The sequence below is a fragment of the Amblyraja radiata genome, chromosome 21 (assembly GCF_010909765.2).
Source record: "Amblyraja radiata isolate CabotCenter1 chromosome 21, sAmbRad1.1.pri, whole genome shotgun sequence".
NCBI classification, from domain to species: Eukaryota; Metazoa; Chordata; class Chondrichthyes; order Rajiformes; family Rajidae; genus Amblyraja; species Amblyraja radiata.
In genome coordinates, this window is record NC_045976.1 from 1,604,111 (window position 1) to 1,618,017 (window position 13,907).

At 45.3% G+C, this 13,907-nt stretch overlaps 1 protein-coding gene across 2 annotated transcripts in view; it reads right to left on the reverse strand.

The window, feature by feature from the left end:
* Nucleotides 1-13,907, reverse strand: part of appl2 (adaptor protein, phosphotyrosine interacting with PH domain and leucine zipper 2) — a 71,869-nt gene that overhangs the window by 26,398 nt on the left and 31,564 nt on the right. For both annotated transcript variants that reach the window (XM_033039373.1, XM_033039372.1), the window contains 4 exons: nucleotides 9,566-9,712; nucleotides 4,614-4,696; nucleotides 2,749-2,910; nucleotides 441-629 (listed from right to left, as the gene is read on the reverse strand). In XM_033039373.1, the coding sequence (XP_032895264.1) occupies nucleotides 441-629; nucleotides 2,749-2,910; nucleotides 4,614-4,696; nucleotides 9,566-9,712 (581 nt within the window). The remainder of the gene's footprint in view (nucleotides 1-440; nucleotides 630-2,748; nucleotides 2,911-4,613; nucleotides 4,697-9,565; nucleotides 9,713-13,907) is intronic.

A 13,907-nucleotide genomic window follows, 5' to 3' on the forward strand; every position in this document is an offset into this window, starting at 1 on the left:
CACCCTGGCCACTCCCTCTTCTCCCCTCTCCCATCGGGCAAAAGGTACAGAAGTGTGAAAACACACACCTCCAGATTCAGGCACAGTTTCGTCCCAGCTGTTATCAGGCAACTGGACCATCCTACCACAACCAGAGAGCAGTGCTGAACTACTATCTACCTCATTGGAGACCCTCGGACTATCTTTGATTGTACTTCATCTTGCACTGAACGTTATTCACGTTTAGCCCTTTATCATGTATCAGTACACTGTGGACGGCTCGACTGTAATCATGTATTGTCTTTATGCTGACTGGTTAGCATGCAGCAAAAGCTTTTCACAGTACACGTGGCAATAAACTAAAATCAAATCAAAAAATCAAATAATCATGGATGAATAAATCAAGTGGTACAATTAGTTTAGCACAAGATAGAGCATAGGCAGGTAGTGGAGGGACCTACATCTTTCCTGATGGTGACACAATCTGAAAGCAGTACCGTCTGTCTTCACAATCGACAGCCATGACGGAACAATTATCCAGGTCCAAGATGAGCCCGCCAGCCACCGCCCCTCGCGGCTGACACATCAGGTTACCTCCTTGGGTGAAGAAGTACAGCCTGTCCCACGACGTCGACACCAGGCCGGTTTTACTGGGAGCAAGTGACAAGGAGATGGAATTAGAGCCACACTTAAAAAAAATGAAAAAGTTGAGGAACAATTGTTAACTGTTAAGTTCAATGATCTTCGTAAGTGATAGGAGCACAATTAGGTCATTCGGCTCATCAAGTCTAATCCGCCATTTAATCATGGCAGATCTATCTTTCCTTAACCGCCTTCTACTACCTTTTCCTCATTACACCCGACACCTGTACTAATCAAGAATCTATCTATCAATCTCTGCCTTAAAAATACCCATTGACCTACACAGCCTTCTCTGGCAATGAATTCCACAGATTCACCACCCTCTGACTAAAGACATTTCTTCTCATCTCCTTTCTCAATGTACGTCCCTTTATTCTGATACTATGGCCTCTGGTCCTAGACTCTCCCACAAGTGGAAACATCCTCCCCACATCCACTCTATCCAAGCCTTTCATTAGAGCGGGAACGTAATTCCAATTTGATCACCCCGTACACTAGCACTATCCTATACAATACAGGCAATTTACAATTTTTACCGAAGCCAACTAACCTACAAACCTGCACGTGTTTGGAATGTGGGAGGAAACCAGAGCACCCAGGGAAAACCCACGTGGTGACGGGGAGAACGTGCAAACTCCGTACAGACAGCAATGTACAAACAACACCAGTAGTCAGGATGGAACCCGGGTCTCTGGCGCTGTAAGGCAGCAACTCTACTGCTGCGCCACCCCAAGAGATGCAGGACAGAAACAGGTCCTGTGGCCCACAAAGAGATGCTGCCTGTCCTGCCCGCTGAGCTACTCCAGCATTTTCTGTCTATCTTCCCACCAGAGGCAGGCAGGGTTTGAGGCCATGATCGATGGCAGCGTTCAGCCAGGCAAAGGAGGGCGATGACTGGGACTCTGATCCAGGAGGACCAGGTCCCTCACATCACCCGATGATATGGAGGTGTTCAAGGAGTGTTAATCCATGGTGAAAATAAGGTGCAAGGGAGCAGGAGCTGAGGATAACAGCGGGGTGTCAGCAATGTACTTGGGAGGAGACTGGACAAGAGTAGAGCCAAGGTTGGAGGAAATGAGTTCCAGGCTGGGCACCCACAAAGTTCCTGCTGGGGAATGTAACCCTGTGTTAAACAGCCCACTCTCAACAAGAGGATTCTGCCCCACAGCAGCCAAGCTACCTCCACAAACTACCGCCATTCATTCTTCTACATTGGTTTTGATCCTGAATACACCATTAAAGCCCTGTCCCACTGTACGAGTTCATTCCAAGAGCTTTCCCGAGTTCGCCCTGATTCGAACTCGGAGATTTACGGTAATGGCCGCTCGTCGGTACTCGGGGCTCTCGTGGACATTTTTCAACATGTTGAAAAATCTTTACGAGTCTTTCCGAGCTTACCGCATTTCCCGAGTACCTGCCGTTAGCGTTACGAGCCGCTAAGAGACGTCCCCGAGCTCTGACGTACCCACTACGTTCATTCTACGTGCTTACCACGAGTTTGATTTTTGTTTAAACTCAGGGGAGCTCATGAATGAACTCGTACAGTGGGACAGGGCCATTACAAAAGTTATCCATATCAGGGGTGCAAAGCTGCAGCTCTGAAAGAGCAGTGGGAACAGATGACCCATAGGCTAAGGGATGACCAGTGACGTGTGACAAACTCCATGGGTGTCCCTCACCAATTGTGTAGTTTAGTTTAGGGATACAGTGTGGAAACAGGCCCTTTGGCCCACCGAGTCCGAACCGACCAGCAATCACCCTGTACACTAGCAATATCTCTGGTTTCCTCCCACACTCCCAACACATACAGGTTTGTAGGTTCATTGGCTTGGTATAAGTGTAAATTGTCCCTAGTGTGTGTAGGACAGTGTTAGTGTACGGGGATCGCTGGTCAGCGCGGACTCAGTGGGCCAAAGGCCTTTGCGCTGTATCTTTAAACTAAACGACACCAAAGTAAACTAAACGTGGCAACTCTTTGTGAACTCTGTGTATTGTATGCAAAGACAAAGAACGTCACTGTACCGAGGTACACGTGACAATAACGTATCACTGAATGGCACATAGAGGCACACATGTCAACAAGTAACTATCTATAATTGAATAGAATACAACATGCAATGACCTTACGTTCGAATATTGAGATAGCCGGCCTTTTGGAGGAGGTTCCTGTTGGCTTTTTTGGATGTAGTGGTGTTGTTGTCGGGCATGTAGGTGGTCTCACTGGCCAGCAACAACTCCTGCTGGGTCAGTCTCATAGTCTCAGCCTCTGTGTCCAGTTGTCCTTGGATACTACATTGGGTCATATAAACACACGCTTTAGTACAACAGCCGCTCCCATTAAAATGTCCATTTGTGACAATTTGATTGTGGACATAAAATCCACCTTTTCTCCCCCTCACAATCAACAGATTCATTTGATTATAAAATGGCCACAAAATGCTGGGGAAACTCAGCGGGTCAGGCAGCATCTCTGGAGAAAAGCTATAGGCGATATTTCGGGTTGAGACCCTTCTTCACACTGAGTATCAGGGGAGAGGGAAATTAGAGGTATGAAAGGGTTCACAACAAATCAGAGCTGGCAGCGATGACAAAGGAAAGGTGGAGCCCACAATGGTCCATTGTTGGCTGTGGTAGAGGTGATAACGAAGGGATATAGGGAGACAAACAGTGCAACTGACAGGATGTCTAAGTTGGGGAAGGGGCAGTGAGAGAAGGAATGCAGGGGTTACTTGAAGTTAGAGAATTCAACATCATACTGCTGGGGTGCAAGCTGCCCAAGTGAAATATGAGGTCCTGTTCCTCCAATTTGTGTTTGGCCTCACTCTGACAGTGGAGGAGGCCCAGGACAGAAAGGTCAGTGTGGGAATATTGGAGAGGGAGTTAAAGTGTTTGACAACCAGGCGATGGCGTAGGCCAAGGCGGACTGAGCGAAGGTGTTCAGTGAAACGATCGACCAGTCTACGCTTGGTCTTGCTGATATATAGGGGTCCACACCGAGTCAATTGCTAGCCCGTGGAGTGAGCACAGCGATCAGCTGGAACAGTGACAAGGGAGAGGACCTTCAACTATTCCCAGACATGTGAGAAAAGGGAACCTTCTCCTTGGAGCAGAGAAAATGACGGGAAGCATCATTATAACATAGTAGAAACTGGTTCACAATTACAGCAGGATAAGAAACTAGAAGGAATAAAACTGAGATTGATAGATTCTTGATTAGTACGGGTGTCAGGGGTTATGGGGAGAAGGCAGGGGAATGGGGTTGTGAGGGAAAGATGGATCAGCCATGATTGAATGGCAGAGGAGACTTGATGGGCCGAACGGCCTAATTCTGCTCCTAGAATTTATGAATAGACAAAGTAATCCACGTGAGCTAGAGGTGAGAGCAGAAATGTGTTTCAAAAGCTATGATCTGGATACTGCCATCATGTGATATCAGATTACAGAGCAACTTTCAAAAGGCAATGTGATATGTGCATTGGAAGAGATGACCTTGCAGGATTACAGACAACATTATGTGATGTGGGGCAGAATTTAAAGAACACTATGGATCTTTGTTTGTGTCCTAAGATTCTATTTGTTGAGGATCGCTTCCTTGAAAACTGTAAAACTGCTACAAGCACAAAGCCGTAAAGTTCATAATGTAGATTGTCATTAGTGCAGCACGGTGGTGCAGCGGTAGAGTTGCTGCCTTACAGCACCACAGACCCGGATTCCATCCTGACTACGGGTGCTGTCTGTAGCGAGTTTGTACATTCTCCCTGTGACCATGTGGGTTTTCTCCGGGATCTCTGGTTTCCACACACACTCCAAAGCCTACAGGCTTGAGGGCTAATTGGCTTGGTATAAATGTAAATTGTCCCTAGCGTGTAGGATAGTGTTAACATGTGTGGATGGCAGGTTGGCGTGCACTCAGTGGGCCGATGTGCCTGTTTCAGGGCGGTATCACTAAACTAAATATAATGTATACAGCGATTAAGAAGAATTGTGATCACCTTTGGACCATTGTTGCAACAGAAGACAAAAAATCATCCAATTTCTTGGAAAACATCTCCACTCCCATCTTGAAAAAGTTGATCTGAAATACACAAGAGACAGAAGTGAGTTTTCACACGTTGCATGCCTGACTGGGGCAAGGAGCCAGAACCGGTGTCAGTCACTGCCCCAGCAACTCCTCCACAGCTCAAGTAGTGTGTTTCACATTCAGTCACTGGTCTAATAAAGAAAATGCAGCAGCCAATGTAGGCACAGCAAGTGCATGTGTTTGCTTTGAACGCTCCTGTTACCTCCAACCTCTCAAAGAAGTATTTGGCCTCTGTAAATTGCCCCTAATGCGTAACAAGTGGATGTGAAAGTTGGTACAGAATTCCAACTGCGGGAGCTCCAACAGCTCCATCCGCGGAGCCTGCGGACTTTAACATCATGGAGCTCGCGGTCCCTGGAGGGAGACCGACTTCGGGAACTCCAAGCGGCAGGAGCTTCGATCGCCCCAACGCTGGAGCTTCGATCGCCCCGATTGGCTCAACTGCCCCGACCGACGGAGAATAAAGAGGGAAGAAGGTTAGACATTATTGCCTTCCATCACAGTGAAGAATGTGGGGAATCCGCCGTGGTGGTTGTTTATGTTAACTTTTCAAGATTCAAGATTCAAGATACATTTAATTGTCACATGTGCCAGATGGCAGTGAAATGAAATTCCCATACAGCCATACAATAAAAAAAATAAAGAACACACACTATAGAATTTGACATAAAACATCCCCACACAGCAGAATCAAAGTTTCCCACTGTGTGGGAAGGCACCAAAGTCAGTATGTGACTTTTATGTAGTTATGTATCTTGTTGCTTTTTTAAAATATGGCTGTATGCTAATTTGAATATCACTGTACCTTAATTGGTACACGTAACAATAAAAGACCTTTGAAACCTTTGAACCAGTGGGACCTATTCTGAGTCTGAGGTGAACGTCACATGAGGGATGGGTTGCACCACATATGAAGAGGGGTCAATAAAAATAAATTGGATAGTTATATGGACAGGAAAGGAATGGAGGGTTATGGTCTGAACGCAGGTGTATGGGACTAGGGGAGAATACGTGTTCGGCACGGACTAGAAGGGTCGAGATGGCCTGTTTCCGTGCTGTCATTGTTATAGAAACATAGAAACATAGAAATTAGGTGCAGGAGTAGGCCATTCGGCCCTTCGAGCCTGCACCGCCATTCAATATGATCATGGCTGATCATCCAACTCAGTATCCCGTACCTGCCTTCTCTCCATACCCTCTGATCCCCTTAGCCACAAGGGCCACATCTAACTCCCTCTTAAATATAGCCAATGAACTGGCCTCGACTACCCTTTGTGGCAGGGAGTTCCAGAGATTCACCACTCTCTGTGTGAAAAAAGTTCTTCTCATCTCGGTTTTAAAGGATTTCCCCCTTATCCTTAAGCTGTGACCCCTTGTCCTGGACTTCCCCAACATCGGGAGCAATCTTCCTGCATCTAGCCTGTCCAACCCCTTAAGAATTTTGTAAGTTTCTATAAGATCCCCTCTCAATCTCCTAAATTCTAGAGAGTATAAACCAAGTCTATCCAGTCTTTCTTCATAAGACAGTCCTGACATCCCAGGAATCAGTCTGGTGAACCTTCTCTGCACTCCCTCTATGGCAATAATGTCCTTCCTCAGATTTGGAGACCAAAACTGTACGCAATACTCCAGGTGTGGTCTCACCAAGACCCTGTACAACTGCAATAGAACCTCCCTGCTCCTATACTCAAATCCTTTTGCTATGAAAGCTAACATACCATTCGCTTTCTTCACTGCCTGCTGCACCTGCATGCCCACTTTCAATGACTGGTGTACCATGACACCCAGGTCTCGCTGCATCTCCCCTTTTCCTAGTCGGCCACCATTTAGATAATAGTCTGCTTTCCTGTTTTTGCCACCAAAATGGATAACCTCACATTTATCCACATTATACTGCATCTGCCAAACATTTGCCCACTCACCCAGCCTATCCAAGTCACCTTGCAGTCTCCTAGCATCCTCCTCACAGCTAACACTGCCCCCCAGCTTAGTGTCATCCGCAAACTTGGAGATGTTGCCTTCAATTCCCTCATCCAGATCATTAATATATATTGTAAATAGCTGGGGTCCCAGCACTGAGCCTTGCGGTACCCCACTAGTCACTGCCTGCCATTGTGAAAAGGACCCGTTTACTCCTACTCTTTGCTTCCTGTTTGCCAGCCAGTTCTCTATCCACATCAATACTGAACCCCCAATGCCGTGTGCTTTAAGTTTGTAAACTAATCTCTTATGTGGGACCTTGTCGAAAGCCTTCTGGAAGTCCAGATACACCACATCCACTGGTTCTCCCCTATCCACGCTACTAGTTACATCCTCGAAAAATTCTATAAGATTCGTCAGACATGATTTACCTTTTGTAAATCCATGCTGACTTTGTCCAATGATTTCACCACTTTCCAAATGTACTGCTATCCCATCTTTAATAACTGACTCTAGCAGTTTCCCCACTACCGATGTTAGACTAACTGGTCTGTAATTCCCCGTTTTCTCTCTCCCTCCCTTCTTAAAAAGTGGGGTTACGTTTGCTACCCGCCAATCCTCAGGAACTACTCCAGAATCTAAAGAGTTTTGAAAGATTATTACTAATGCATCCACTATTTCTGGAGCTACTTCCTTAAGTACTCTGGGATGCAGCCTATCTGGCCCTGGGGATTTATCGGCCTTTAATCCATTTAATTTACCCAACACCACTTCCCGGCTAACCTGGATTTCACTCAATTCCTCCAACTCCTTTGACCCGCGGTCCCCTGCTATTTCCGGCAGATTATTTATGTCTTCCTTAGTGAAGACGGAACCAAAGTAGTTATTCAATTGGTCCGCCATATCCTTGTTCCCCATGATCAACTCACCTGTTTCTGACTGCAAGGTTATATGGTTATATGGTTATAATATCCTAACAGGGAGGTTCACTAATGCTGCTCAGTGGCACTTCCACTTCCACTAGATCGGCAGGGAACCAAATGGACGGACTCTTGGGAAGATGGAGGTTAGGACCAGTAAGTCTTAAAGCAAGGAAGAACTGGGGGAGGGGTAAGAATATGGTGAAAATGATGGACTGAAGTAATTATTTCAATGCAAGGAATATCTTTGGAAAAGCAGAACAGAGCTTGGATCGGTGCGTGTGACTATGCTGTTGTGGCTGTTGCGAGAGGGACACGACTGGCAGCTCAATGTTTCAGGGTTTGATGGTGCTACACACTGAGTCATGTTGACACCATATCCTCCTGCTGCAGCTAGCTGAATACTTCCGGAATCCATGTCAAAAAATAAATTAGTTAGCAAATGTGAAAGAGTCGCAATGACCTTGCCAAATTCAAAGTTCATTCTGAAGTGATGTTATCCAAGGTTTGGTCTTCAAATAGGTAAGTCATACACTAGTAGAATTTGTATCTTGTTTAGATTTTGAATTTATGTAAACTGGCCGAAATATAAAGATTTGGGGTGTGTACAAATGCACTATTGTGCTCGTTGTTCACATCAACTCTGAATTTTTAGGTCAATTGAATGAGTTGGACAAGTCTTAAAATTCATAAAAGCCAAAGTGCAGGGATCAATGAAGGAGGAATGAACAGATCGGGTTAATCAGCTGTATGGCATCAAATGACGCTGTGTTTTCAGATGAATCACATAAAGCACAACATTAGTTTTCATTTACAAGGGATGAAATAATTCTTTTGTTTGGAGTTTGTTGTCTTTGTCAAAGTTGCATGTAGACAAAATGTGTTTTGGCACTGCATTCCGAAACATGAAAGGGTGATTATCACGTGGCACTCAAACACTGTCACATTTTCTCCACCTGTTAAATTCTTGGCCAGGACTGTTTGCAATGAATCTTTTTGTGAGGAGTGAGGGTATAATGTTAACATTCTGCAAAGTGGCTTTTTTTCCCATTCAGAATTGGGGAATTGGTAAAAATACACTTTGAAAGAGTTGACTCATTGTTCATTGTTTAAGAAGGAACTGCAGATGCTGGAAAATCGAAGGCAGACAAAAATGCTAGAGAAACTCAGCGGGTGAGGCAGTATCTATGGAGCATAGATGCTGCCTCACCCGCTCAGTTTCTCCAGCATTTTTGTCTACCCACTCATTATTCATTCGTTGTTTATTTTAATAATTACAGTGGTTGAAGTAGAATTAAAACAACCAAAGATCATCTAATAGATCCACATGGGGTCATCAGCTTTCAAAAAAATAAACATTTAAAATCTTAAAACCATGGGACTGTGCACGTCATTGAACATTGTGATTTTACACACTGACTTTACATTTGTGGCAACAACTACAACTGTGCCGTCCACCATTAGTGCTCATGTTGGGTGACAGTCTTTGATGTTCAACAGTGAAAGGCCTGGGTAGAGTGGATGTGGAGAGGATGTTTCCATTAGCGGGAGAGTCTAGGACTAGAGGTCATAGCCTCAGAATAATAGGACGCACCTGTAGAAAGGAGATGAGGAGAAATTTCTTTAGTCAGAGGGTGGTGAACCGGTGGAATTCATTGCCACGGACGGCTGTGGAGGCCAAGTCAATTGATGTTTTTAAGTTGGAGAATGATAGATTCTTGATTAGTACGGGTGTTAGGGACTATGGAGTTGAGAGGGAGAGATAAATCATGAATGGTGGAGTTGACTTGATGGGCCGATTGGCTTGATTCTACTCCTAAAACTTACGAACATTTGTGCTCTAGAATGAGGCCCAATATTTCAGAATTTATTTGATGTTAAATTGAGAGAGCTTAATGTGCAATCGTCAGATCCAATAGTGTGAGAACATGCAAGAAAGAGCACAACGAGGACATGGACATCTGCTGACTCCTCCACAATGTGGGGTCCCAGCAGATGTGCCATCTGTTCAAGATTCACTCACCTGTGCCTGAGTGAAGCCAAGTAATGGGTCCAGCATAGCCACTCGCTTCCTGTGCTGCAGCGCATTTAAGGCACAGTAATACTGCAAGGAAGAATGATGCTGTTTTCTCCTCGTAGCTGATACTTCTGCTACCACCTCCGCCTTCAACTGAAAGTCAGAAGTTTAGTTTAGTTTAGAGATACAGAACGGAAACAGGCCCTTGGGCCAACCAAGTCCACGCCGACCAACAGTCACCCTATACACCAGCTCTATCCAACACACTAGGGGAGATTTACAGAAGCCCTTTAACCCACAAACCTGCGCATCTTAAAATGTAGGAGGAAACCCACGCGGTCACAAGGAGAATGTACAAACTCCATACAGACAGCACCCGTGGTCTCTGGCACTGTAAGGCAGCAACTCCACAGCTGCGCCACCATGCCACCCTATTGTGCCACTGTGCCGCCCTAGTTACTGCCCTATTTAAAGTGCAGATTGGTGAAAAGATAAAAGAGCAACCGTGGAAGGCTGATGTTAAATCATGGACCCTGTGGGTGCGCGGGGGAAAGTAACTTTACTTGCAAGATATACCCCTCTAATGTCGTTCCCTAATCTATCAGGATTGATATTACCTATTGAATTAAAAGTAAGTAGGCAACATAAGCTTGCAAGAAAATACCTAAAACAGAAACCCAACCTAAATCAAGTATTATCATTATTTACGGATACTGCTTTCCTTTTTAATTTGTTACGAGAACAAGTGGGACCCGTTGGGTCCCGTCCCCGCAACGCGCTGCTGTGGGGGGAGGGAGCAGCCTGCAGCGTCACACACACATACGAACTAACCCCTCACACACCCCCATTGATATTATATTAATTTATTATTAATTATATTATATTAATATTATTAATTCACTCCTTTTACCCCATCCCCTGTCCACTCATGCATGGCCCCCAACTCGCAGGCGCGGCTAGAGAGGGAGGGGGGAGGGGGGGGATAGAGAGAGAAGGACACAACGGCACAGAGAGGGACACCGGGGCACAGAGAGGGACACAGAGGCACAAAGAGGGACACAGAGGTACCAGGCCTCCCGTGTGACTGGGACCCAACGGGTCCCATTTAGTCTAGTGAACATTAAATTCTCCATTTTAGGTAACTGTCTCCCTATCTTCCCGCCACACCTTCCCCCTCCCCTTGTACTTGCATCCCTTCCTCTAGCCTCACAATTAATGTTTCTTCTCTCCTTACCTCACGGCCTTTTGTTTCCTTTTCATCTCTGGCCTTTCTCCACCCATCGGCTAATTATTCCCCCCTTTTGATTAGTACATGATTAGTACGTTTGTAGATGACACTAATATAGGTGGTATTGTGGATAGCAAAGATGGCTATCAACGGTTTAAGCAGGATCCTGTTCAGTTGGGCAAGTGGACAAAGGAATGATTAATGCCCATAAATGTGAGGTGTTGCATTTTAGGAAGTCTAACACAGTAAATGGCAGGCCTCTGGGGAGTGTTGTACAGCTGAGGGATCTAGGAGTGCAGGTACATAGTTTCTTGAAGGTGGCGGCACAGGTAGATGAGGTGGACATGAGTCATAGAGTAATAGTGTGGAAACAGGCCCTTCAGCCCAACTCACCCACACCGGCCAACAATGTCCCAGCTTTACTAGTCCCACGTGCCTGTGCTTGGTCCCTCCAAACCTGTCCTAACCATGTACCTGTTTAACTGTTTCTTAAATGATGGGATAGTCCCAGCCTCAATTACCTCCGGCAGCTTGTTCCACACACCCACCACCCTCTGTGTGAAAAAGTGACCCCTCAGATTCCTATTAGATCTTTTCCCCTTCACCTTGAACCTATGTCCTCGATTCCCCAACTCTGGGCAAGAAACTTTGTGCATCTACCTGATCTATTCCTCTTATGATTTTGTATACCTCTATAAGATCTCCCCTCATCCTCCTGTGCTCCATGGAATAGTGACCCAGCCTACTCAACCTCTCCCTATAGCTCACACCCTCTAGTCCTGGCAATATCCTCGTAAATCTTTTCTGAACCCTTTCAAGCTTGACAATATATTTCCTGTAACATGGTGCCCAGAACTGAACACAATATTCTAAATGCGGTCTCACCAACGTCTTATACCTCTGCAAAATGACCTCTCAACTTCTTTACTCATGGTCAAGAAGGCTTTTATAAGTCAGGGTACTAAATATAGCAGTTGGGATATGTTATGTTACAGCTGTACTGATGAAGCTACAGTTGGAGTATTGTTTTGGTTTGTCCGTTTTGGTCAGTCTGATGCAGGTAAGATTTTGTTACGCTGGAAAGGGTACGGAGAAGATTTACGAGGATGTTGCCAGGACTTGAGAACCTGACCTATAGGGAGAGATTGAGCAGGCTAGGACTGTATTCCTTGCAGTGTAGGAGGATGAGTTGATCTTATAGAGGTGTATAAAATCATGAGGGGAATAGACAGGGAACAGGGTTTTACCCAGAGTTGGGGAATCAAGAAGCAGAGGACAGGTTTAAAATATGTGGGGAAAGATTGAATGGGAATTTGAGTGGCAACTTTTTCACACACAGGCAGGTGGGTATATGAAATGAGCTGCCAGAGGAGGTAGTTGAAGTTAAATTAACATTTAAAAGGTATTTGGACAGGTAGATGGATAGGAAAAGATTAGAGGGATATGAACACAATGCGAGCCGGTAGGACTGGTGCAGATGGGGCACCATAGTTGGCATGGGCAAGCAGGGCAAAGGGCATGTTTCCATGCAGGATGACTAGAACTATTACTCCTCTCAGCACATGGAGACAAATTAGTAATTTTCCACGCCCCCTGCAGGGGATTTGTGTTTATATATGTCATGAAAACTTGTCATTGTGACCAGAAACATCCTCTTTGTAATAAACAACACTTTACCACTAAGTTGTAAGATAGTTGTGGATAAGGATAATATTACACAAAGCCAAAAGGTAAATTGACTGAAGGCTAATTACAAAAGTATTAGTCAGGAACTGGAAAGAGTAGATTCGGTGCAGCTTTTATTGGGACATACCACATCAGACTTGTGAGAGTTACTTAAGGGACAACTGGTCAGAATTTCAGACTAACTTGTTCTGAGAGCATAGAGCAGTACAGCACAGAAACAGCTCCTTCGGCCCACAATGTTCGTGTCAAACATGCTGACAAGTTAAACTGATCTCATCTGCATGTACATGATCCCTAGCTCAGGGTAGAACCACTCACGAACAAGGAGGTAACTTATGCATGGAGCCAGAGGAAGTGGGTGAAATACTAAAGGATTACTTTGTACCAGTACTCACCAACAAAGAGGAATTGGAGGAGAGTGAGATCAGTGTGGAGAATGCTAATGTGCAAGCACAGTGTGAGGTTAAGGAGGAGGAAGTGTTGCCGCTCTTGAAGGGCATGAAGGTGAAGCATAGTGAGACCAGAGATATGCTGACATTTTACCAAGTGAAACTATGCTATAAAGCATGTTGATAACAAGAAAGGTGTAGCATTGAGACATTTGGTGGATGAGTCAAGGACTGCAATCAGGACTCCTTTCGTGGCAAGGCTCACAATTTACAATAAATTCTATCGGCACCAATCCCATTACCAGACAGATACCTGGAATGAGCAGGTTGTCTCATGAGGACAGACAAGGGCCCATCTATCGTAGTTTACCAGGAGTGCGGGTTGACCATAAAAATGTACAAGATTATTAAAGGCTGCTTGTGGAGAAGATGTTTCTGCTTATGATAGAATCCAGAACTAGGGCTCACAGTTTAAAAATAAGGAGTCACCCGTTTACAGCAAAGATGAAGGGAATGATTTTCCTTCACATGGTCATGATTAGTTTAAATTGGCATCAAGGTGAAGATAGACATTGTGCTTCCCGTACAGTATGACAACTTGGATGGGATTCCGCAACTCACGGTTACACTCCCCACTAGAAACACAGTGCTATATTCACTGTGACTGTTGCTTCAGCACCACTAAATGGGGACCTTTCCATTAGCACCTCCCTTCTGTTTTGTCAACTGTTCCCCACCCCCACACTGCAGCGCACAACTGGAGCAGCCAGTGGATAGGTTGGGAGGGAAGGGCAGGAGAGAAGAGTGGAACAGAGGATGCAGGGGATAATGTTCACAGTGTGTTGTTACAGTACATTATTACAGTGTTGCCGGACACAGAAGATTTACCAGGATGTTGCCAGGACTCAAGGGTCTGAGCTCGAGGGAGAGGTTGAGTAGGTTGAGACTATTATTAGAGCGCAGAAAGATGAGGGTGATCTTATTGAGGTGTATAAAATCATGAGAGGAATAGATCGTGTAGACGCAGAGTTTCTCGCCCAGAGTG